The sequence below is a fragment of the Ostrinia furnacalis genome, unplaced genomic scaffold, assembly GCF_004193835.3.
Source record: "Ostrinia furnacalis isolate ACB-3 unplaced genomic scaffold, ASM419383v2 OfSCF5257, whole genome shotgun sequence".
NCBI classification, from domain to species: domain Eukaryota; kingdom Metazoa; phylum Arthropoda; class Insecta; order Lepidoptera; family Crambidae; genus Ostrinia; species Ostrinia furnacalis.
In genome coordinates this window covers 126,756-154,722 of record NW_021135496.1, presented here as the reverse complement: position 1 = coordinate 154,722, position 27,967 = coordinate 126,756, and the positions used below count along the sequence as shown (strand labels likewise).

Here is a 27,967-nt window from a genome sequence, read left to right as displayed (position 1 = left end):
GACGGATCATCGGTTTGGGACTAATTTAAAATTAAGAAACTTCGAAAAGCACCACAATTCAATCGTCACGTTAAAATTGTAACTAAATCATAGGTACGTTAATATGTCATCATAATATTATTTATTTTTCATAGCATCATAAATACTTATCTGGTTGACTTTATTTATGACGAACATCATTAAAATTTTATTTTTCAGCGAACTTTCAATAGAATTCGTAGATTCCTATTTATTTCTTTGCATTAGCTTTTATAGACCAATAGATTATGTTACAGAACTGCTATAAACCGAATCAGTTCTTTTTTCTCTTTCGTGTCAGAGGTATTTACTATTGACCCCTCTTTTCCTCATTAGAAGCAAATACATAACGGAAACCGCAGTGTAGGACGTCCACCCACAAGATGGACTGACGACCTCATAAAGGTAGCAGGAAGGCGCTGGATGCAGGCCGCTACCAACCGGCCATTGTGGAAATCATTGGGGGAGGCCTATGTTCAGAAGTAAACGTCCTATGGCTGAAATGATGATGATGAAATAATGGTTATTAAATATTACTCTCCAACTGCTGAACTAAAACGATTTTAATACCCTACACGAGTCTATTTTGTAATCTAAATCTATGACTTACTAAAATCAGTAACAGTACAAGCAAAATTATACGTCGATCACACTTCTACTGATAAGCAGTTATCTGCCAGATATCTTTAGATAACGCTAATCTTTGTCACAATCTGGTACAAAGATATTGTAGTGAAGTTCTGACAGAAAGAATGTAGTTTTTGACGTTTTGATGATTATGCTAAGGTTTGTCCTTAGCTATTTTTGGCAGTTCGTAGATTTATGATTAGACTAAAGTCTAGTATATGCGAATATCAAGCCTTCCTTATATTTTAAAGACTGAGTTTCTTGCGCTGCTTCTTCTCAGCACCGGCCCATTTCTTGTCCCAGTGAGCAGTGGTAGGGTTAATACTGGGACGTGTTAAAGTGCTTTTTAAAAGTATATTTGCAAATAAATGAGTTTTATGACTTTTTTTATGAGTTCTTAACTTATACCTCTGACTAAAGAGAAGAATTACGGTCAGATCCTCTTTTCATCAAGTCATTTGGTCTCCACTGCAAGAGCAACCCTCTAAATCAAACCAGACAGGTTTGAAGAGACCTGATGTCTACGTATTATTTGTCCCTTAATCGCCTCTTATGATCTACGGGAAGCACAGGGACTATTCCCATCTTTGCAACATGAGCAACATCTGTGTAGCCAGGATCTACAGCTTGACTGCCAATAAAACTAGGGGCAGTAAAGAGTCATCATCATTTCAGCCAAAGGACGTCCACTGTTGAAGATAGGCCTCCCCCAATGGTTTCCATATTAACAAGTTGGTAGCGGCCTGCATCCAGCACCTTTACGAAGCCGTCTGTCCGCCTTATGTGAAGTTAGATAAAGATAAACACTTACCATTGAGACGGGGAGTGGATGGGCCCCACCGTTGGGGTAAGGGTAGGGAGCCATCAGGTAGCCCATGTTGAAACTTGCCGCTGGGTGTGGCTCGAATTTACCTGGAGACAGAGAAAATTAATTAGAACATACAACATATTAGAAGCAAAAGGTGTGTACGTCGTCGATAAAACGGTATGTTCTTTCTAAGCTAGTCTAGTTGTTGAGCATGGTACTGCCCATAAGAATTTGATTCGTTGATTCATGTTCAGAATTATGTCAAAATATTATAAACTAGCTTTTGCCCGCGGCTTCACCCGCGCGAAATTTCGTTTGTCACAGATCGTCATAAATTATAGCCTATAGCCCTATATGTTATTCCGGGTTATAAACAACTAGCTGACCCGGCGAACTTTGTTCCGCCCTAATGGCAATAAATAAACAGACTTTTTTTTTAATTTCGAACGGGATAAAAAGTATCCTATGTCCTTCTCCTGGCTCTAAACTACCTCCCTGACAATTTTCAGCTAAATCGGTTCAGCCGTTCTTGAGTTATAAGCGAAGTAACTAACACGACTTTCTTTTATATATACAGGGTGTCCCGTAATGTAACGTCAAGCCGGAACTGGGTGTTGAGGCAAGTTGTGCTGGTTATCAGAAAAATATAAAAAAAAATCTATGTGGCATATTTTCAAAATAATAGGCATTTAAAAAAAAACTAAAAATTCTACTCCAGGTGACGGTCCTTTTACTCGTGTTGTCACAAATCTTCACTTTTTCCAAATTTTTTTTTTGTTATGTAACCCTGAATAATGCTTCTCTAAATTGTTATCAAAATTACAAAACCAGCTGCTCCAGCTTGGATGAAAAAAATACATGATTCCCAAAAAAATTTTCAAAATAAAAATTTTGCCTAGTTTAAACTGACTGTACTGAAAAAAAAATGTACTACGCGAATGTGGCAAGTGACGTCATAATTTGGCGCATTTAGTAAGGATTCCAAAATGGTATAACACTTGGTAAATTTTTGCTGTAATTGTCGACAATTTTTGGTTTTTTGGAAATAGTCCCGTTTTTAACTTTATTTACCTTGGTTAAAAATTATTATTCTAATGTTCCCAAAATTCAAGTTTCTGTGACTGACTACCGTACAGTCAGTCACAGAAACTTTTGTCACCATGACAGTAATTAGTAGTTGACATACTGTGACAAAAGTCACCCGTGCGCGCCCGCCTTTACTACCTGCTCTGCCTGCACTTGTACTTGGTAACAGGGATAATAAGGATATGAAGTTTCGGTTAAGGATACGGTTACGGATATTAGAATAATATTATACCGGTTTCGGTTACGGTCACGGATATGAAATCATTTCAGATTATCCGAACGTTTCGGATAATTTCGGTTACGGAATTATTAGAATTTCAAAAATGTAGGTAATACAAATAGCAAGATGCTGCGTGAGCGTGACCCACATAGCTACTTTATGTACCAACTAAGACGACACCTATGTATGATAAAGGTAAAACAGGCTGGCATAATAGATGGTGCCAGCGAATGCCAGACAAGTTGGTAACAAATATTAAGATTTAAGGTACAATTCCAAGACGGGGACGCAGACCGCAAACTGCAAAACTATGAAATCGGCAGCGCGTCATTGCAGTTGCGGCGTGTATACTGCAGATTTCATAGAGTTTTGCAGTTTGGAATTGGACCCTTAGACTCCGCCTTTATCCGAAACTATCCGTAACTTTTGAAAAAATCCGTTTCGGTTACGGTTATGGATCTTTTTTTATTTCGGATATCCGATAGTTTCGGTTACGGTTACGGATATCCATAACATCCCTGCTTTGAAGATTGCCCTCTCCGTCCCGCTCATACCTTTTAAAATGGCTTCTCCACCTCACTTAAGCCAGAAACTTGAATTTTGGGCACATTGGAATAATATTTTTAACCAAGGTAGATAAAGTTAAAAACGGGATTATTTCCAAAAAACAAAAATTGTCTACAATTACAGCAAAAATTTACCAAGTGTTATACCATTTTGGAATCCTTACTAAATGCGCCAAATTATGACGTCACTTGCCACACTCGCGTGGTACATTTTATTTTCAGTACAGTCAGTTTAATCTAGGCAAAATTTTTATTTTGAAAATTTTTTTGGGAATCATGTATTTTTTTCATCCAAGCTGGAGCAGCTGGTTTTGTAATTTTGATAACAATTTAGAGAAGCATTATTCAGGGTTACATAACAAAAAAAAAATTTGGAAAAAGTGAAGATTTGTGGCAACACGAGTAAAAGGACCGTCACCTGGAGTAGAATTTTTAGATTTTTTTTAAATGCCTATTATTTTGAAAATATGCCACATAGATTTTTTTAAATATTTTTCTGATAACCAGCACAATTTGCCTCAACACCCAGTTCCGGCTTGACGTTACATTACGGGACACCCTGTATAGATAATACTGTAAAGTTTCATCAAAATCCGTTCAGCAGTTTTTGCGTGAAAGAGTAACAAACATCCAGACATCCAAACTTTCGCATTTATAATATTAGTAGGATTAGTAGGACTAAGCATGAACATTCATTATTCATATCACGTAAAAAGTTGAAGCAACATTTTGACGGTTGAACCTAAAAGATACTAACTTTAAACCAATTTTACTTTGAATCAACGTTAAAAAGTTTGTTTTTAATACCTACGTAACAATCTACTTAAAAAAAAGGAAATACTTTAAAAATCAGTAGCTATCAGTCAGTTTTCATAACGACCTATTTCAAAATCTAATTGTTTACCTTTATTAAGTGCAAAATCACGGAGATTATCGGATTACAAAAATCGATCAATCTGTTTACAAATTTTCCAATCGATAATGGTGTCCTTCAGTAAATTTGTCGATTAGATTGCTAATTGTAAAGAAATGGTAATTAATTAAGGTCAAATTAGTTTTGTTGGTGCTTTTAAAGTCTGGTTAAGTTTTCAACAGGCTGTCAATTTTAGAGGACGCTAGTTAGATTAGACGCTAACAGAAGTATAATTTACGTATTTAACTTAGCTCGAGAGAAGACTTCGTCTAAAAACATCCACCTGAATTCTTTTAAAATCTGTAGCAAACAGACGATTCTTTATAAAATAAAGAATAATTTCAATTTCAATAGTAATCATTAGAAAAGTTCTCGAGTGGCGACCACGAGCCGGAAGATGTAGTGTGGGCAGGCCTCCCACTAGGTGGACCGACGATCTGGTGAAGGTCGCGGGAGGTGCCTGGATGCGGGCAGCGCAGGACCGGTATTTGTGGAAATCCTTGGGGGAGGCCTTTGTCCAGCAGTGGACGTCTTTCGGCTGAAACGAAAGAACGAAGTAATAATTAATTTCAATTGAAATACACAGTGCCACCTGACAGTAAGTGATCGCCACCACAATTTGACAGAACCAAAAATAATAAAGTGCTTGTGACAAAAAGTACAGTCGGAGTAATAAATCGCTCTGATTTCTCGAAGTACTAAAGTACAGTCGGGATAGGAGACGGAGGAGGGGCGCAGACGAGAAAATTATACCGGAGCGAGTCATTTGCTAGCGTAATTGCGCGCGGTAGTCACTGCCACAGTACGAGGGATAACGGCCAGCTCATTTTAATTGAAGTGAAGGTGACGGAGGTGATCAAAATTAAAAGATTTTGTGTTTTTGACGGGTGTAGAAAATAGATGTTTTGATTATTTTTTGTTATTAAAACGACACTGAGTTACATCCAGGTTTTATTATCATTATCCCACCATAAAATAAAATTTACTTGATAGACATTTAGATAATTTCTCGTAAGTTATTGCAGGAAGCAGGATACAACATACACGAAAGAGAACCTGATTTTTTTGATTAATTTTCGTCTTGATGTAAATAAACTTCCTACCAAATAAAAGGGATAACTCAACAAACATTTTTAAATTATTTTCTGTTAATACTTATCAATTAGTAAATTTTTATTAAGTCTAGTTCATTCATACTCGATACTTTTCTGTTTTGTGCTTTGAGTATGAACTACTAGACTCAAGAAAGCTGGCTGATCTATTCGGAGTGTGACCGAACTGTCGAATACGTCTATCGAGGGTTGATGAACTTCATTCAACGAAAGGGTAAGATTTACATGCTTTGTGTTTTTCATGGGGAGGCAATACGCTAAGCATGCCAATTTGATACCCACTACTGCCTCGATTGACAGTTAAAAAATACCTAAAGGTATACTATACAAAATTAAACGGATTAAGCTTTTGACCATAATTCTCATCCGAAAACAAACCAACATCACCATCAAAAATGCTTCTTACTAAACATGTAAATAAGTATTATTATATTTGAAATGTTTTTTCCCTTTCACACCTTTGCTCTTTGCGTTTCACACAATCTTTTCCTATACTTTACTTATTTGATACATAATTCATACGGTCTTCTTTTATTGCCAATAGAAACTTTCATAGGCTCTATAATAAACCTTAAAATAAAGAACAGAACAGAACAGAACGTATTTCAGTATTTCATATCAGAACGAGAACGAATTTTACGCGGGCGAAGCTAGTCTAGTAGATGTTTTAACAAATCACCGGATCCACAGCTCCTAGAGTAAATAACGTGACATGTGACGTCTGCCGATAACTTGTGTGCTATTATGTAGACAAGATGGTCGTCTGTTATCTTGGTCGTCAGGTAACTGGATTAGGGCTGGCGATTATGTTTTGAGGGTAATTTTATTATTTCCTATCCTGAGATCGTTCTACATCGTTCTAGATTAAAGAAGAATTCCTGGAAGATACTTTCATTGTCATTAAAAAAAAAACAATGTCTACACCAAAAATATGCGGTGTGACAATGAAAAAGATCTCTGAAAATAAAAATAAAATCGAAAAACTTGCTCAACATAGTTTCACGAAAATTAATAAATAAATAAATCTAACCTGTACTGTACATAGCGTTGTTTTGCGCTATGCAATGTTAAAAAAAATATTTTGACTAACAACCGACACGCAAAAAACATTCATATTTAATGAGAGGTGACAGCCCTAGCTATCCAAACAACACTGACAGCATCGATAAAACCTGTGATAAAACCTTTAAATATTCGCGAAGGTCGATAATCTCGATGTTATTGTCACACTCGATGCGTGGGACCGGCTACGGGTTACATATTTCATGGATTATTTTGGGCTTAAACATACGGATTTTGATTTAAGCATCTTCAATTTAAGGCAATTTGTCATCTTCGGACGCAGATTGGCCGTGGTAAGGACAATCTGGTCAGGTGGGGATTCTTGGACGGCTTAAACATGGAGTGCAGGTGCGGTTTTGTTCCCCAGTCGATGAAGCACCTGATGTCGTCGTGCCCTGAGTGCCCAAGCAACTGCACTAGGAGGATTTGATGAGTGCTACTGACAACGCCACTCTTGTGGCGGAGTTTTGGGCTGACACTGTGTAGGTTTGTTGTCGACACGAAAAGCAGAAGAAGAAGAAGGTAATTTGTTAAAATTACGATTAGGCTTTCTAGCTAAATGAATATTTTCACCTTCACCGTTCAGCTATCGTGGCTTCAAATTATAATTCGATTGACAGTGGCAATCATAGCTATATTTGCTACAGAACCGATGAAAAGTCGAGAAAAAGAGTGAAGAACTGAAGATTACGTCTACGTCCCGAGATTTCAAGTTGCGACTGCGACATCTTCATGATCGTCATCGCTCCTTTGGGGAGAGACGGCCAATAGTGGGCTACCATTGGGTGACGATATAATATAGAAATGATAACGACGTATACGAGGTAGCTCGTTTAGGAACATACAACATACGTGTGATGAATTGTCCGACTGACTAAAAAAAACCCCAAATTTCACCTATAAACTGTCTCTATTCACTCAACTGGAGTCTTATCTCTCGATATAATTAAATTATGTTCCATAGCATAGCTACATCAACAGTAAAACAAAACCTGTAGACTCCAAAGTATTACAATATCCTCAAGACAATCTGCCTATCCTTAATACAGTCTCAAAGGCGCGGGAGCGATTTCAATTTGTCCGCAATTTGGTCGGAGGGAAATTATTGAGCGGACGCCGCCCGCCGTAATGGGTTTGCACTTTGTTTTAGCGATTACACGGTTATTGTAAACAACACTATTTTTTGCCTTTACTCATAGAAGGTCATTTTGATAGGGTTAATTTGATTTACCAATAAACATGATGTTTAAGAAAGTTTACAAGTCTTGCGTCTGCATAATCACTGATATACTATGGCCTATATTGTCAAAGTATCATAGATTAAATCCAGCCACTGCAAGCTATCTTCATGAGGTCGTCGGTCTATCGAGCAGGGCGTCCTACACTATGTATATTTGCAGAGATGTCTTGGCCCGCTGACTACACCTAAGTGAGCAATGCAATATTACACCTGTGACCAAAATAAATAAAATAAAACAAATTACATACTGATATTCTTTAAAAAATACATAAAAGGGTGGATACTCAGGCTGATTTTTAAAAGATATAAAAACCAAAGGTATTCCAAAACCCATCGCTACAGTTATCTAAGTCCGCTGATATTGCACTAATTTCGCTGGCGTCAGTTATTATCGTATACTAATAAATTCTCTAATTACCTTATCAATAAGCTTATCAGACCAAACAAGAGCTACTGGACACTTATCTCGTTTAGCTTAATTAAAAATATTATAGCAGAAACTAATAATAACAAAAATGAGTTTAATTTTATCACAAACAAAACGACTTACAGTTTGCATATAAAAATATGAGTTACAACGAAAATGGTATGTAGATATTTGTTAGATGATGACCTGACCACTCTACATTAGCTTTTACTATGATTCTACTCCGTATAACTACCATTTTCGAATTTCCTAATAAAGTTTAAACTATTGTTGTGTAGTACGCAGAACTGACGGCCGATGTGGCAGCAAGGTTCTGGAGTAGAGGCCGCGTACTGGAAAACTCAACGTGGGATGTCCAACCATAAGGTGGAACGACGACATCGTAAAGGTAGCAGGAAGACGCTGGACGCAGGCCGCTACCAATCAATCAACATGGAAATCATTGGGGGAGGCCTATGTTCAGCAGTGGACGTCCTATGGCTGAAATGATAATGATGAATTTGTGATAGATGCTAATGTTGGAGGCATAAAGTAAGTATTAGAAGAATAAGAATATAGGAAATAAACTTTTAAAAAAATATGCCGTATTACTCATACAAAACATTATTTTTGATTCCAATTAAACCCAACACCTTTTCGGAATTTTAATTTGGGGATGTCAATCAACGGTTTTTTCTAAATTGTCAGTTATCTAAAAGTTAATGGTAGTTTTTGTTCTTCAGATAATTAATCATATTGATTGTGGAATTGCTTTTCGAAGGAATTTGGGATAAATATACAATGTATTGTTTTTTCTTGAAATAATAATCCAAAGTTTGAACTGCGAAATTTAAATTAAGTTAATGAACAACGAAATGGTTTCAATTTAATTAAACAGAATGTTATTTCAATTCCTTTATGATAAAATGGATAACATTATTTAATACAAAGGCTTTGAAATGTGTAGTAGGTACACGTAGTATTTAGAGATAGGTATTTCAACTAATACTCTTTTAATTTACTTTGTGTAGGAATTTTGTGACTTTATTTGTATGTAGTAAATTGAAATTTGTCTGTATACAAATCTATATTAAGTAAAAGTAATTCTGAAATTATATCCTCAGCAGTATTAGCTATTAAAAAAACTATTTTTTGCATTGAATGTATTAGGCTGGGTTGCACCATCTTAATTTGACTGTAACAAACGTCAAAAATTTGTCAAACTCCATACAAAAAACGCCGGTTATCATTACAGTTAAGGTCAAAATTAGGCGGTGCAACCCAGCCTCAATCTTTCTATTCTAATATTTCTAATTATCCTGAAGCTTAACATTGGTTTAAATAAGACGTAGACCTTTTTAAAAGCTTAATTTTAAAATGACTTTATAAGTAATAATAATAATAATAAAATAATAAAAACGTTTATTTGAACCAAAAGTTACATTATGCATGTATTACTATGCAAAAGTTACAAAAAGTGGCATGATAATCGGGGGTCCCATGACTACTAAACTAGGTTACAACCTGTATCTTAGTAGCCAGTGACTTTTATTTAATACAAAGGCTTTGAAATGTGTAGTAGGTACACGTAGTATTTAGAGATAGGTATTTCAACTAATACTCTTTTAATTTACTTTGTGTAGGAATTTTGTGATTTTATTTGTATGTAGTAAATTGAAATTTGTCTGTATACAAATCTATATTAAGTAAAAGTAATTCTGAAATTATATCCTCAGCAGTATTAGCTATTAAAAAAACTATTTTTTGCATTGAATGTATTAGGCTGGGTTGCACCATCTTAATTTGACTGTAACAAACGTCAAAAATTTGTCAAACTCCATACAAAAAACGCCGGTTATCATTACAGTTAAGGTCAAAATTAGGTGGTGCAACCCAGCCTTAATCTTTCTATTCTAATATTTCTAATTATCCTGAAGCTTAACATTGGTTTAAATAAGACGTAGACCTTTTTAAAAGCTTAATTTTAAAATGACTTTATAAGTAATAATAATAAAATAATAAAAACGTTTATTTGAACCAAAAGTTACATTATGCATGTATTACTATGCAAAAGTTACAAAAAGTGGCATGATAATCGGGGGTCCCATGACTACTAAACTAGGTTACAACCTGTATCTTAGTAGCCAGTGACTTTATGTAGAAGATTGTTAGGTATTCTGATTCATCTAACCAAAGATCTTTATTGGACATAGGCCTGTTTATATGTTTTTATTTTTGCATAATAATATTAGTTTCTCTACGTAATTTCTAGTATGTTATTATAGATAATAAAACCACCCAGGGTCGAAGAATTCCTCAAAGCCCCAAGAACCATTTCTGGGAACACCTCCACGGTGGGCCGAGTGACCTTAACAAATATTGACTTAACACAATCCAGGGGAGCTAGGGTTGCCACATATAGGGCTCTGTCTAGGCGGAAAATGAAAAAAAAGTATTAATATATTTGAATCTGTGGGTTTCACATTATAAACAAGTACTTATCAAATACAAAAGTAACAGAAAATATGATTTTAAAGAATTCTTAAGCTTAGGCTTTTCTTAGGCATAAAGGCCAACTCCCTTATCACATAATTTTGTCATTGTTCTTGTATAAGTATTTTATTTAATAATGTTGTTAAGGATATCTCACAGTCAGTTCTACTCCAATACATATTTAAATAATTTACATTTTTAATAATCTTTTTCCTATAAGTTTGAGGTTGTCAGTCATAATAAAGTTTGTTAGCAATGCAAATTAAAAACCAAAAATAAACTTAGTTATACGCTGCTACATTGCGAATGTACATCATTTATGCGAATTTGTGTCCAATACCTAACAATATAGAACAGACAGGTCAAAAATAGATTATTAAGACCATTGTGAATTCTAAAGTTGTCTAGGTGAGGTGGCAACCCTACTGCCCCCATGTATGGACAAACATTTTGTGTGTATGGCCGTGTATGAGTGAAAGTTACACGACAGAACGCTACCCGTTTTTGTAATTAACGATTGTTATGCTCAATTTAATTAGTGATGAATGTAAGGAATGCCAGCGATTTAATTGTCTACGGTGGGTTTAATTTAAACTTGTATTTTCTCGTTCATTTATATTATTAAAGGATGCGTATAGGCAACAGCACATGAGAGTATACAGTTTTGTTGCGAAATAGCATCTATTTCAACTACATAAGATATCACTGTTTTACAGCGAAGGTCGTTCTCTTATAATGGAGATTTAAATAAAGTAGACGAAATGGGGGTGACATATGAAAAGGCTCTTAAAGGTACCTACCGGGAAGGCGCTGGATGCATGCCGCCACCAACCGGCCATTGTTATCGATTTTTCGCGATAAACCCATACAATTATCGTCTAAAACCATCATAGAGGCGATGCGGAAATAACGAAATCTGATTAGTAATTCCAAACATATCTCATCTCCTTTCCGCTTTGGAAACCAGGTCTAATCTGATGATGATGCCGTTACGACCTCAACGGGAAGAGTGACAGGGACTATTCCCACCTCTCGTTACCTCCTAACTCTTCCCAAATCTAGTCCCCACCTTTGCAACATATGTGTAGCTGTGTATGCATAGTGTGAGCTTGGCAGTCACTAAAATCAGGGGAGTAGCAGCAAAATTCATCATCATCATTTCAGCCAAAGGGCGTCCACTGATGAACATCGGCCTCCCCCAATGGTTTCCATATTAACCGGTTGGTAGTGGTAGCAATCCCGTCAGTAATAATAAAATTACGGTTGGTAGCGGTCAGCATCCATCGCCTTTTTGCTACCTACTACTCGTCTGTCCACCTTGTGTGAAGTTAGATAAAGATGAATACTTACCATTGAGACGGGGAGTGGATGGGCCCCACCGTTGGGGTAAGGGTAGGGAGCCATCAGGTAGCCCATGTTGAAACTTGCCGCTGGGTGTGGCTCGAATTTACCTGGAGACAGAGAAAATTAATTAGAACATACAACATATTAGAAGCAAAAGGTGTGTACGTCGTCGATAAAACGGTATGTTCTTTCTAAGCTAGTCTAGTTGTTGGGCATGGTACTGCCCATAAGAATTTGATTCGTTGATTCATGTTCAGAATTATGTCAAAATATTATAAACTAGCTTTTGCCCGCGGCTTCACCCGCGCGAAATTTCGTTTGTCACAGATCGTCATAAATTATAGCCTATAGCCCTATATGTTATTCCGGGTTATAAACAACTAGCTGACCCGGCGAACTTTGTTCCGCCCTAATGGCAATAAATAAACAGACTTTTTTTTAAATTTCGAACGGGATAAAAAGTATCCTATGTCCTTCTCCTGGCTCTAAACTACCTCCCTGACAATTTTCAGCTAAATCGGTTCAGCCGTTCTTGAGTTATAAGTGGTGTAACTAACACGACTTTCTTTTATATAAACAATAATACTGTAAAGTTTCGTCAAAATCCGTTCAGTAGTTTTTGCGTGAAAGAGTAACAAACATCCAGACATCCAAACTTTCGCATTTATAATATTAGTAGGATTAGTAGGACTAAGCATGAACATTCATTATTCATATCACGTAAAAAGTTGAAGCAACATTTTGACGGTTGAACCTAAAAGATACTAACTTTAAAAGTTTAAACCAATTTTACTTTGAATCAACGTTAAAAGGTTTAAGATTTTAAATAACAATCTACTTAAAAAAAAGGTAGTTATCAGTCAGTTTTCATAACGATCTATTTCAAAATCTTATTGTTTACTTTTTATTAAATGCAAAATCACGGAGATTATCGGATTACAAAAATCGATCAATCTGTTTACAAATTTTCCAATCGATAATGGTGTCCTTCAGTAAATTTGTCGATTAGATTGCTAATTGTAAAGAAATGGTAATTAATTAAGGCCAAATTAGTTTTGACGGTGCTTTTAAAGTCTGGTTAAGTTTTCAACAGGCTGTCAATTTTAGAGGACGCTAGTTAGATTAAACGCTAACAGAAGTATAATTTACGTATTTAACTTAGCTCGAGAGAAGACTTCGTCTAAAAACATCCACCTGAATTCTTTTAAAAATCTGTAGCAAACAGACGATTCTTTATAAAATAAAGAATAATTTCAATTTCAATAGTAATCATTAGAAAAGTTCTCGAGTGGCGACCACGAGCCGGAAGACGTAGTGTGGGCAGGCCTCCCACTAGGTGGACCGACGATCTGGTGAAGGTCGCGGGAGGTGCCTGGATGCGGGCAGCGCAGGACCGGTCTTTGTGGAAAACCTTGGGGGAGGCCTTTGTCCAGCAGTCCCGAACGAACGAACGAAGTAATAATAATTAATTACAATTGAAATACACAGTGCCACCTGACGGTAAACGATCGCCACCACAATTTGACAGAACCAAAAATAATTAAAGTGCTCGTGACAAAAAGTACAGTCGGAGTAATAAATCGCTCTGATTTCTCGAAGTACTAAAGTACAGTCGGGATAGGAGACGGAGGAGGGGCGCAGACGAGAAAATTATACCGGAGCGAGTCATTTGCCAGCGTAATTGCGCGCGGTAGTCACTGCCACAGTACGAGGGATAACGGCCAGCTCATTTTCATCGAATTGAAGGTGAAGGTTGATAGAATTTAAAGATTTTAGAGTGTTATTAATGGTTGCAAAAAATCAATATCATACAAGTATCTAATTATAAAATACAATATGAAGACCACATTGAGATGTTTATGATAACTCTACATATTTTGAGGTGTGTTATATTTATTGCAGGACTATCACGAAAAAGCCTGAAGATTAAAAAAAAATGTAATTACTAAAAAACTAAAATCGTGGAATTATGTTACAATAAGTACAACATTTTCTTTTTCAACTTGCCGTATAGAGTTATATTAATTTATTAATTTATAGTACCCGAATATGGCCATTACGAGCATCAACTACTGTCGAAAACCGATAAAAGCCTGTGATTGATCTAAATTTTGAAATCAACCAAAGGTTTAAAAAGATTTGAGGGTTATTTCGCATAGCTCAAGTTTATACATAGAGTTGCTGTAAGCTGGCCTTTCTATTTGGCGTGTGCCCGAACTGTCGAATACGTCTATCGAGGGTTGATGAACTTCATTCAACGAAAGGGTAAGATTTACATGCTTTGTGTTTTTCATGGGGAGGCAATACGCTAAGCATGCCAATTTGAAACCCACTACTACCTCTAATGACAGTTAAAAATACCTAAAGGTATATACAAAATTAAACGGATTAAGCTTTTGACCATAATTCTCATCCGAAAACAAACTCATCATCACCAAGGCTGTTAAAAATATGTACTTCTTACTAAACATGTAAATAACTATTATTATAAAATTTTAAATGTTTTTTCCCTTTCACACCTTTGCCCTTTGCGTTTCACACAATCTTTTCCTATACTTTACTTATTTGATACATAATTCATACGGTCTTCTTTTTTTTTGCCAATAGAAACATTCATAGGCTCTATAATAAACCTTAAAATAAAGAACAGAACAGAACGTATTTCAGTATTTCATATCAGAACGAGAACGAATTTTACGCGGGCGAAGTCGCAGGCAAAAGCTAGTCTAGTAGATGTGTTAACAAATCACCGGATCCACAGCTCCTAAAGTAAATAACGTGACATGTGTACGTCTGCCGATAACTTGTGTGCTATTATGTAGACAAGATGGTCGTCTGTTATCTTGGTCGTCAGGTAACTGGATTAGGGCTGGCGATTATGTTTTGAGGGTATTTTGTTATTTCCTATCCTGAGATCGTTCTAGATATAGATGAAAGAAGAATAACAAGATGGTTGTCGTAATCTTAGTCGTCAGGGAACTGGAATAGGGCTGGCGATTATGTTTTGAGGGTATTTTGTTATTTCCTATTCTGGGATCGTTCAAAATTAAAGAAGAATTGCTCGAAGATACTTTCATTGACATGAAAACAAAAAAAAACAATGTCTACACCAAGAATATGCGGTGTGACAATGAAATAGATCTCTGAAAATGAAAAAGAATTCGTAAAACTTGCCCGACATAGTTTCACGAAAATTATAAAATAAATAAATAAAACTAACCTGTACTGTACATAGCGTTATTTTGCTACATGCAACATTAAAAAAATATTTTGACTAACAACCGAGACGTAAAAACATCCATATTTAACGAGAGGTGACAGCCCTAGCTATCCAAACAACACTGACAGCATCGATAAAACCTTAAAATATTCGCGAAGCTCGATAATCTCGATGTTATTGTCACACTCGATGCGTGGGACCGACGATCGATTGGATATTTTGGATTTTAGCATATTTTATTTTAGTGTAATCTGTTAAAAATGACGGTTAGGTTTTCTTAGTTATTTGCATTTTTCATTGTTACCTTAACTTAATATTTAATACCCCATGTACACAAAGTGGCAACGCGCCGACCATATACATAGATCTGTCGCAGAACCGATGAAAAGTGAAGAAAAAGAGTTCTCGAGTGTCCAGGCAAATGTAGTGTAGGATAGGTGCTCTATGAACCAAATATCACAAAAATGATAGCTACGTAGCTATACTCGTATGTATAGCTTACATAGCTGGGCATTAACTCGTTAATCCGTTAATCGTTAATTAACGAAGTTAACATTTCTATTAACGGATTAACTTTTAAGTTAACTTTAAAAAATGTTAACGGACTCGTTAACTTCCGTTAAATTATCCTAAGTCCGTTAATCGTTAATCCAGTACCTACTATTTACCAAAAAGATACAGCAGGCACGCTGAAAAACGCGCTCTGACAAGTACGTTCGGGCTTCCAGAACTTCCAGAACCCAAAACAACAGTTTTTGTAACCAGATCACTAACGACACTCTTGTTAGTATGTGTGGGATAACTCTTGCAACTGAATTTAAGACCAGTTTTCCTCAACCGATTGAGCTGAAATTTGGTATACCTACTTATGTAAGTACAATGATAATGCAATGTTACGGTACCATTGAGCTGGTCTGATGATGGAGTCATAAGGTGGCCATAGAAACTCCTAAATGAAACGGCGCGGCATCGCATCGAATTTGGGTTCGTTGGATTTGTCTTTTCGAGCTCTTTAGTACTAGATGATGTCCAGGGTCCTGATGATGGAGTCAGGAGGTGGCCATATGAATTCCTAAACGAAACGGTGGAAACTTATCGAATTTGGGTTTGCTGGATTTGTCTTTTCGAGCACTTTAGTGCTAAATTGTATTGTAATTGAACCAAGGCTCTGAGATTGAGATACTACTAAAAACCGGCCAAGTGCGTGTCGGACTCACGCACAAAGGGTTCCGTACCATTGATTTATGAAATTAATTTTTTTTTTTTTTAATTTAAGTTATTTGTATGAAAGATTACGCGGTAATAAGCGGTTTACGATTTGCGAGGTATTAAAAAACTACTTACTAGATCTCGTTCAAAACAATTTTCGTTGGTAGTTTTTATAGTAATGTACATTGTACATCATATGTTTTTTTTAGATTTTTCATTTTCTTATTTTAGAAGTTAGAGGGGGGACCAACTTTTTTCCACTTTGGAAGCGTCTGTCACGCAAACTATTCGGTTTAGAAAAAAAATATTTTACAAACCTCGATATCATTTTTGGAGACCTATCCATAGATACCCCACACGAATGTTTGATGAAAAAAAATTTTTTGAGTTTCAGTTCTAAGTATATGGGAGCCCCCAATATTTATTATTATTTTTTATTTTTGCATCAAAATCTTAATGCGGTTCACAGAATACATCTACCTACCAAGTTTCAACAGTATAACTCTTATAGTTTCAGAAAAAAATGGCTGTGACATACGGACGGACAAACGGACAGACAGACATGACGAATCTATAAGGGTTCCGTTTTTTGCCATTTGGCTACAGAACCCTAAAAAGTGTAAAATAAAATTATAATAATTAAAAAAACTTTAAAAACTAGCTTTTATTCTGAAATGCAGTTGTACTAAAACGAAAAAAATAATTGTACTTATGCAAGGTTCAAATAATTTCGAAAGCTTGTAGCGCAAACATAAAAGAGGAATAAATTCCATGCGCGATACAAGCTTTTGAAATTATTTGAACCTTGCATACAATTATTTTTTTTTTGTTTTATTATCATGCGTTAACGGATTAACGATTAACGTTAACTTGCGTTAAATCTTGCGAAATGTAACGTTTTAACGTTTAACGAAGTTAATTTTTTTATTAACGGTTTAACGATTAACGAAGTTAACTATTTGATTAACGGTGCCCAGCTATGATAGCTTAATGAAAAAAGAGATACTTCGTGGTGCCCTTTTGAGGAGTTACGCCCAGAAATGGACTGTCAAGGCTGATATGGTAAGGACTCCAGGTTTCGTACTAAGGATATTATGAGTGTGAACTGTCAAGACTATAAAAATCCACCAAATACCCCAATGAAATATCTTCATAAAATCCCGTAGAAAAAACTTGACATATATTTTTTCACAAAAGTCATTGTTTTCTTCTTTTCGATTTTTTTTTAAAGAAACCAGGCTAAACTTGATCAAAAGTTCGATAATTATCCTCAACATATCGATTACTTTAACAACAACGCTACATTATTACTTTATGAAACAAAAGATATACTACAACGTATTACAATATCCTCAAGACAATCTGCCTATCCTTAATACAGTCTCAAAGGCGCGGGAGCGATTTCAATTTGTCCGCAATTTGGTCGGAGGGAAATTATTGAGCGGACGCCGCTCGCTCGTAATGGGTTTGCACTTTGTTGTAGCGATTACACGGTTATTGTAAACAACACTATTTTTTGCCTTTACTCATAGAAGGTCATTTTGATAGGGTTAATTTGATTTACCAATAAACACGATGTTTAAGAAAGTTTACAAGTCTTGCGTCTGCATAATCACTGATATACTATGGCCTATATTGTCAAAGGATCATAGATTAAATCCAGTCACTGCAAGCTATCTTCATGAGGTCGTCGGTCTATCGAGCAGGGCGTCCTACACTATGTATATTTGCAGAGATGTCTTGGCCCGCTGACTACACCTAAGTGAGCCATGCAATATTACACCTCAGTGACCAAAATAAATAAAATAAAACAAATTACTGATATTCTTTAAAAAATACATAAAAGGGTGGATACTCAGGTTAATTTTTAAAAGATATAAAAACCAAAGGTATTCCAAAACCCATCGATAAAGTTATCTAAGTCCGCTGATATTGCACTAATTTCGCTGGCGTCAGTTATTATCGTATACTAATAAATTCTCCAATTACCTTATCAATAAGCTTATCAGGCCAAACAAGAGCTACTGGACACTTATCTCGGTTAGGTTTAATTAAAAATATTATAGCAGTAACGAATAATAACAAGAATGGGTTTAATTTTATCACAAACGAAACGAGTTACGTTTGCATATAAAATATGAGTTACAACGAAAATGATATGTAGATATTATGTATTTGTTAGATGTCAATATGACCACTCTACATTAGCTTTTACTATGATTCTACTCCGTATAACTTTTTTTTTTCGAATTTCCTAATAAAGTTTAAACTATTGTTGTGTAGTACGCAGAACTGACAGCCGTTGGGGCAGCAAGGTTCTGGAATGGAGGCCGCGGACCGGAAAACGCAGCGTGGGACATCCAACCACAAGGTGGACCGACGACATCATAAAGGTAGCAGGAAGACGCTGGACAAAGGCCGCTACCAATCAATCAACATGGAAATCATTGGGGGAGGCCTATGTTCAGCAGTGGACGTCCTATGGCTGAAATGATGATGATGATACTGAAATGATGATGTTGGAGGCATAAAGTAAGTATTAGAAGAACATAGGAAATAAATTTTAAAAACATATTCCGTATTACTCATACATACATAATTTTGATTCCAATTAAACCCAACACCTTTTCGGAATTTTAATTTGGGGATGTCAATCAACGGTTTTTTCTAAACTGTCAGTTATCTAAAAGTTAATGGTAGTTTTTGTTCTTCAGATAATTAATCATATTGATTGTGGAATTGCTTTTCGAAGGAATTTAGGATAAATATGTATTGTTTTTTCTTGAAATAATAATCCAAAGTTTGAACTGCGAAATTTTAATTTAAGTTAATGAACAACGAAATGGTTTCAATTTAATTAAACAGAATGTTATTTCAATTCCTTTATGTTAAAATGAATAGCATTATTTAGTAGGGGAGCGAGGGGCTTGTTGTAACAGGGGTAAGTAGTAACAGGCTCTTTTCACTGGGATCTTAAACGCAATTGACGTATGTCTTTGACTCGATTTAACCTATAAACCGCGCCGTATCATGTTGCCATAGCTAGTGTCCCACCGGCCGGCGCAGTTAGCGGAAGTGTGCACGTGCTTCATTTTTGCCAGGTAATATAAAATTGTACTGTCGTAAAATTTCGGTTTGCGTTATTATTACTGACTAATTTCAAATGTTCTATATCTTATTTCCATTCAAATTTATCTATCTCTGATAATATGTAACAGTTTTTATGATTGCTATATTGTTTAAATAGTTATCTTGATAAATGTTAAAAATCATACCATGGGGTTAGTTGTAACAAAATGCGGGGGCTTGTTGTAACATGTTACAAGTAGTGTTTAACTAAATAAGACTGCTTATTACTTAATTTTTAGGTGTTGCTTACTAAAAAATTGTATCTTCATTTTAGTTATTTTGATTTTCAATTAAAAAGTGTATCTTCATTTTAGTTATTTTAATTTAAAATTGATATCTTCATTTTAGTTATTTTAATTTTCATACAAATCGGATTTTATAAAATTTATTTTGTATGAAAATTAAAAAAATTAAAATGATGATGTCAAATTTCTGACTTCACCATACCATTTATATGCCCATGTTAACATGGGCTAGTGTCGGCTCATAAACCCATTTACCTAACACCCTGTATAATACTTACTTTTAAAAGATGTGAATTTTATTAAAAAACAAGCAAAGAATAAATGATTAAAGGTATTATTGTCGTTTTTTTTGGCGTTACTACTTGCCCCGGTAGATGTTACAACTTGCCCCAAGCACGAGGTAAGTTGTAACACCGCACTTCTTCTAGAAAATAATTGATTGTAAAATAATGACCAATATTTATGGTATTATTTTTACTTGATTTGGTACAGAAAGAGTTACAGCATCCATCCATCTTTATTTAGTAGACATTTAATCAATAGATCTCAAGATATATTCGTTTTAATGAAAACTGTTACAACAAGCCCCTCGCTCCCCTACCTACAAAGGCTTTCAAATGTGTAGGTACAAATAGTATTTAGAGATAGGTATTTCAACGAATACTCTTTTAATTTACTTTGTGTAGGAATTTTGTGACTTTATTTGTATGTAGTAAATTGAAATTTGTCTGTATACAAATCTATATTAAGTAAAAGTAATTCTGAAATTATATCCTCAGCAGTATTAGCTATTAAAAAACTATTTTTTGCATTGAATGTATTAGGCTGGGTTGCACCATCTTAATTTGACTGTAACAAACGTCAAAAATCTGTCAAACTCCATACAAAAAACACCGGTTATCTTAGGCCCAGAACAGACGGTGAAACGCAACTGCAACGAAACTGCAACTGCTAGTTACTTTTGAGTTGCTAAGTTTCTGCCATAGCGTCCGTTGAGAGACCACACATGACGCGACCAGTTTGAAACTTTCAGTTTCATTTTCATTCATAAGAATCATCAGAAACTGCAAGTTTCGTTGCAGTTGCGTTTCACCGTCTGTTCTGGGCCTTACAGTTACGGTCAAAGCCAAGTTGGTGGTGCAACCCAGCCTTAATATTTCTATTCTAATTATCCTGAAGCTTAACATTGGTTTAAATAAGACGTATTTTAGACCTTTTTAAAAGTTTAATTTTAAAATGACTTTATAATTAGAAGATTGTTAGGTATTCTGATTCATCTAACCAAAGATCTTTATTGGACATTGGCTAGTTTAACCACATGCTTTTATTTTTGCATAATAATATTAGTTTCTCTACGTAATTTCTAGTATGTTATTATAGATAATAAAACCACCCAGGGTCGAAGAATTCCTCAAAGCCCCAAGAACCATTTCTGGGAACACCTCCACGGTGGGCCGAGTGACCTTAACAAATATTGACTTAACACAATCCAGGGGAGCTAGGGTTGCCACATATAGGGCTCTGTCTAGGCGGAAAATGAAAAAAAAGTATTAATATATTTGAATCTGTGGGTTTCACATTATAAACAAGTACTTATCAAATACAAAAGTAACAGAAAATATGATTTTAAAGAATTCTTAAGCTTAGGCTTTTCTTAGGCATAAAGGCCAACTCCCTTATCACATAATTTTGTCATTGTTCTTGTATAAGTATTTTATTTAATAATGTTGTTAAGGATATCTCACAGTCAGTTCTACTCCAATACATATTTAAATAATTTACATTTTTAATAATCTTTTTCCTATAAGTTTGAGGTTGTCAGTCATAATAAAGTTTGTTAGCAATGCAAATTAAAAACCAAAAATAAACTTAGTTATACGCTGCTACATTGCGAATGTACATCATTTATGCGAATTTGTGTCCAATACCTAACAATATAGAACAGACAGGTCAAAAATAGATTATTAAGACCATTGTGAATTCTAAAGTTGTCTAGGTGAGGTGGCAACCCTACTGCCCCCATGTATGGACAAACATTTTGTGTGTATGGCCGTGTATGAGTGAAAGTTACACGACAGAACGCTACCCGTTTTTGTAATTAACGATTGTTATGCTCAATTTAATTAGTGATGAATGTAAGGAATGCCAGCGATTTAATTGTCTACGGTGGGTTTAATTTAAACTTGTATTTTCTCGTTCATTTATATTATTAAAGGATGCGTATAGGCAACAGCACATGAGAGTATACAGTTTTGTTGCGAAATAGCATCTATTTCAACTACATAAGATATCACTGTTTTACAGCGAAGGTCGTTCTCTTATAATGGAGATTTAAATAAAGTAGACGAAATGGGGGTGACATATGAAAAGGCTCTTAAAGGTACCTACCGGGAAGGCGCTGGATGCATGCCGCCACCAACCGGCCATTGTTATCGATTTTTCGCGATAAACCCATACAATTATCGTCTAAAACCATCATAGAGGCGATGCGGAAATAACGAAATCTGATTAGTAATTCCAAACATATCTCATCTCCTTTCCGCTTTGGAAACCAGGTCTAATCTGATGATGATGTATTTTTTGCCTCAATAAATTCTATAAAATATCGACCGTTAAAACCAGCAGAACCTTTGCTCCTTAAACTTTTTGCATTCAAGTTGCTATTAAACCAAAACAAATAACCTACTCTTCACGCCAGCGTCCAAGGCTAACAATTTAAGTATGAATCATAGCAAATAAAGCATGTTCACGGCTGTTTGGACCCTCATTTGTTTGCGGTCACAAAATTCTTGGAATCCGAAGAAATATCTGTGAAATCCAATTTAGAGATCTTGTTAAATACAGCCTTGGTTTTAGAAGAATCCCACGATTAATATATTATTAAGATAGACTGTGAGTTTAAATCATAAAAAATATTTTTATTAACAAGGTGAGCAGAGCAACAGAGCAAAACCTTCAGTGGTGGGGATTCTCAGAGGGTTCAAACTTGGAGTGCAATTGTGGTTGTGTTCTCCAGTCGATGAAGCACACATGATGTCGTGTCCTGCGTGCCCAAACAACTGCACGACTGTAAGATTTAATGAAGGCTACTGAAAACGCCACTCTTGTAGCAGAGTTTTGGGCTAACAGTGTGTAGGTTTCTTTCTTGTCGCCAAGACAAGAAGATGATTCAACCTCTAATTAAAAATCTTGAATCAAAAATCTATTCAGGACTCAAATCTCGTATTTAGTTGTTATGTAATTTCCGTCAGATCTTTTGACTTAACCTAAAATTACCCTGATCGCAAAACTCTACATTCTAAAACCTTTTCCGACTCCTTTTAAAGAAAAACTTCGACTGAGATCCACACCTAAAAGCTAGATTAGAATATTAGAATACATTTTTACAACCACTCCTCCACCTAATATTGCCCCATGTTTGACTGGTAGATAATGTTGGCATTAAGTCCTCTTTTATCTATATTTTTAATAACTCGACTACTTAAGCCGAAGACTCGTTAATTCGTTAACGAGATGCGATTGGGAATATCGAGTTCTAATTACTTGACGCTATAACTGTATTAAGTGACACCTTATTACAAGTGGTTAAGGTCGAAAATGAGATAAATTATTCCGGGTTGGATACTAAGGGTCAAATCACATGGAGAAAGCGTGTTTATAATAAAATATGAAGGATCATGTTCATAGAAGTTTCTAATTTTGAAAAGTTTAATGAGTAAAAAGCAAAAATAATATTTTAGATTTGGCCTGACCGTTAAAATCTTCTCTACATAGTATTTTTCATCATCATCATCATCATTTCAGCCATAGGACATCCACTGCTGAACATAGGCCTCCCCCAATGCTTTCCATGTTGCCCGGTTGGTAGCTGCCTACCACAGTATATTTTTGCGTCTACATAAAATTGTTAACCCTTGAAAAAGCTGACAAAAATGACTTTATTAAATAAATACCGGAATGCGTCACAGCATAGTTATATTTGTTGGAATTTTTGTCGGGAAACTGAAGCGTCATGTTTAGTAGTTTTATGTGACAGGCCAAATTATGCCAAATTACAAAAAATAATGGACTCAAAATACCCGTTAGTGTATCCAAGGCTTAACCGTCTCTGGTCCGATTGCTACAGAATTGACACACATTATTCAATTGTTTCTACTCTCTGTATAACAGAACAGTGAATTTTACTGTGACTCCCACCTTTACATTTGCAAATCGTGCAAATAAGACAGTGAAAGAAATCTCCCAAGTATGACAGAGACGCGAGATAGTACAGGTTTCATACGTGACACCATGCAGACGACATTTTGAATGCAAAACAATGATTTGAAGGAAAAAATGTCGGTTCGTAAATACGGCCTATAAAAATACGTGAGCAAGCCTGTTATGGGACAAAGGAATTTTAAGTCTATATTGAGGCAATTTGTGCTAACTGCAGAAAGGAGGGTGACGGTTAAAATGACAGCATAAACGAGAGTTAATTAATAGCGAAAAATAAATAATGATTTTTCATTTCGATGTTACATTTAAAAGCTTCGCGCGAGGGTAGCTTATGTGTATTTAATTAATACACAGACAATACTACGTCAAATGCGCTATTTTCACGATGCAAATAAAAGCCATAAAAAGCTTTTAACATAAATACAAGGATTTATTTAAAAATAAGGGACATTTGATACGGATAATGCACCTAGAAGTAGAAAAATATGGGTTAAAACTTTAACTTCACATTTTGTCTTAAACGCCAGAGATTATTAGAAGTAATACAAAATCAAGCACCATTTTTGCGGTCTCGTCGCTAAGAAGCGATCTCTCCCATACAACCTGTAGAGAGGGTAGGTTTAAAATAAACAGTTTTTAATTAGTCTGGCTTATTATGGCTATTATCCGTCCATTATAAGCGAGTCCTAGACAGCTAATTCGAATTAACTGGCGAGTGCTTTCCATATTGACCCACTAAAAGTACAATGAACGGCACGTTAAGCTAAACACCGTAGGACCTTATACAGTTGTAATAGAGGCGAATATGCAACAAAAATGTTTAGTCTGATTTGTCGCCGTCTGTACATTATAACCAACTCTAATATAGCCCAATAAGGTACACTTTTCAGAACAGGGCTTTCCCAATTTTGCTGCAAATAAACAATTATTTATTTTAATCATATTACTGCGTATTCCAGCCCATTCCCGCCATTTCCAGGAACTGCGCACGTTTTACCAGGAATTCGGATTTTGCATTAAAATTCGCATTTACCAAAACAAATTGTGGAACACGTTACCGTTTTTCTTTGTTTGATAGTTTATTTTAACGTTTGAATTTATTGGGACGGTTAAGCTTTTTCAATTAAAATTTTATTGACGATTCAGATTTAAAACGATAAAATTAAATGTGTTCGGATTAAAGGAGCCGATAATTGGTAATTACAGTATTACACATTTTTGAGATACCAAAGAGTTAAGTTAAATATTAACCCGATTTCTAAACTATAAAGATTCAAAAATAGTTGACTTATTATTCGAAGACTATTTCTGGTAAAAATGGGTTTTACTATTATGCAGAAAAAACGTCAATCGACATAAGAAAATATGGATAACAAAAGTTCTCATGTAGATACCATAGATAGGAAGGCTCAGAATGGGTAATGTTCATGCCTGGTGGACCGATGACCTAGTTAGTTAAGGTTGCTGGAATCCGCTGGATGCAAACGGTGGGCGCTTTGATTTAGCTTCTAGCTTAATGTCCAACTGTGGGCTTTTCAATGTTCATGATGACATATTTACGGGACTATTCCCACCACTGCAACTGTGTAGCCAGGATCTACAGCTTGACCGCCAATAATATAATAACCCAACCAGTGATGTGAAGTTAGTACCGGCGGAAATTTAATCTGTCATTGGACCCGCAACGAAATTAATCAGAGGAACAAAGGCGTTGGAAGTTAAGGAGTACAAACAAAAGTATTAAGCGACAGTAGCTGAACGGTGAAGGTGTCGGACTGGCCGCGAGTTCGATTCCCGCCGCACTGGACTATTGTGGTAAACCCACTTGTAACACAAGCATATTTAGCTCAGCAATAGGGGTTAACGGGATTATTAAATTGTGCAATACATTTCTTATAAACTTAAAACCTTTCAGAAAAGATATAAGTACTCCAAGGACACACAGACCTACTGTAACTATTTCTATTACCACAATCTTTCCCCACATCACAGCCCATTCGAGTCGTGTCCGACTGATCAGATTAACTCGAACCGGTCCTCGAATCCCGGACTAAAAAGCACAAAAAACAAGCTAATAACAACAAATAACGAGGCGTCGGGCGCGTAGTGACGTGTGAACGTCGATAGGACCGTGTGAAAAATTATCGATATCCACAGATCATGTTAACGGCTATTCTAGGTGTTATGATGCCATTAACATTAATCAGCTCCTATTATGATCGGAGAGATATTAATCTGAGATTTTAAAAGGTGTAAAACAGCGAATTAAAGATTTTTACACGGCTAGAAGGCTGACATGGACTAACGTGATAATGACGGCCTCAGGTTCTAGATAATAGATGTTAATTAATATTGAACACCATTTAACAACTGTTTTAAAGGAAATAGATTTGAAATATGAACTTTTTGCTATTTCACGAGATACTTGACATTAAAGTGTAAGTACGTCCATTCATACTTTAACTGTAAACATGTGTTAACGTTAAGTGATAACCATTTCTTACACATGTTATAACATAGGAGTTTAAAGTCCACAACTTATCAGCGTCACATTAACAAGTCGTCCTGGCATTTAAAAGCTCACTAATCGATATTTATCCATCGACACCCACCACAACACTGGTAGGCGTAACCCATATGAAATTATACGAAAATATTGTAACCATAGTGACAGATAATTATAAGTCAGCGAGAAAACACACATAATTCTGGGGCAACCGCCGAGAGCGGTGATAATTCCGGTCGGAATCAATTATACATCACTAGCCTGTTATCGAGTGATCGATTGGAGTCGTGATCTCGAGAAATTTTAAGGATTACATATTTTGTGACGTCCTTTTTGTGACTGTTGCTTGCAAACACTACGTAGATTCGTGGTAGAGTTTTAGGTTGTCATATTTTAACCTTGACCATAACCATAACCGATGTTTTTGTATGAAGTTTGACAACTTTTGCCGTTTGTTAAAGTTAAAGTATGATGGTGCAACCCAGTCACTTTTAATTGTTTACTAACTGGTTTTTATAATGTTTACAATTTAATATTTCCGAATGAGCAAACAGGGTGTGCAATACTCTACTTTTAAATACAAGCAATAGTTCTGAATTATATCAATAGTGTAGTTGTTAAATTTTAAGACCTATGGTTTTGCTTAAGGATGAGTGTCTTCCAGAGCGGTGGATTTTGTGCCAAAATGTAAAATAATATCAAATCAAATACTACCCCAAAGCCTTCCTCGACTGAACAGGTACCTTATTGGCATATCATTTCTATTATTATGTTAGATAGATCGCATCTGCGCCCCTGGGGTGAGATTGTTATCAAGATCACGCCTAAAAGTATTTTTAGATAACAATCCTAAATTCTTTCTATTCATTTCATAACACTTACCGAAAACAGGACTTAAATCCGACTTCACCGAAAGTTTACCGGAGTAAGGCTCGCCAGACTTTTCCTGTAACAAAACAAATTAAAACATTAGAGGCCGCACAAATGTCAACTTTACAAGGGAATTTCAAACAAATGTAGTAACTTCCATCTATTTTTCACTTTTTCACTTAAAGGATTTGAGTCTTCCAACGACTTTGATTTTTTTGTGAAATTTGAGTTCTCCACGGGCCATGGTCACCGGAATGATTTTTTAAATATTTTTTCTTCCAGCAACTGGGTCCACTCTAAGATTCTAGCTAGAGTAGATTTTTGTTGATTTGTTGTCAGAAGTTGCCGGTGGAAAAAATATTAAAAATAACTAAAATTTTTGGACCAAGTTGTTAGAAGACTCGATGCGTTACCGTTTGCCACATTTATACTACTGCATCTATGGATAGAGCAGAATTTTTGGAGATATTAATGTATTTTTGAACAACTTGAAAGTTGGCGTTTTAATCACATTTTGTTTTAAGGTAATAAATTAAAAACCGGAACTTAAGTCATATGTTTTGACTCATTACCGGTTTTTAGACAAAAGATTGTATGGAATGTGAATTAAAAAGTTAATATGTCAACGTCAATACTTTCTTTTTCCATTCCGTAGTTTAATCAATGGCATATTTT

The 27,967-nt window shown here is 35.5% G+C and overlaps 1 protein-coding gene across 1 annotated transcript in view; it reads right to left on the bottom strand.

The window, feature by feature from the left end:
• Window positions 1-11,808: 11,808 nt before the first annotated feature.
• Window positions 11,809-27,967, bottom strand: part of LOC114360914 (protein pangolin, isoforms A/H/I/S-like) — a 102,878-nt gene continuing 86,719 nt past the window's right edge. Inside the window, exons 3-4 of the mRNA XM_028315778.1 lie at window positions 27,305-27,368; window positions 11,809-12,002 (exon numbers count right to left, since the gene is read on the bottom strand). Coding sequence (XP_028171579.1) covers window positions 11,809-12,002; window positions 27,305-27,368 — 258 coding nt within the window. The remainder of the gene's footprint in view (window positions 12,003-27,304; window positions 27,369-27,967) is intronic.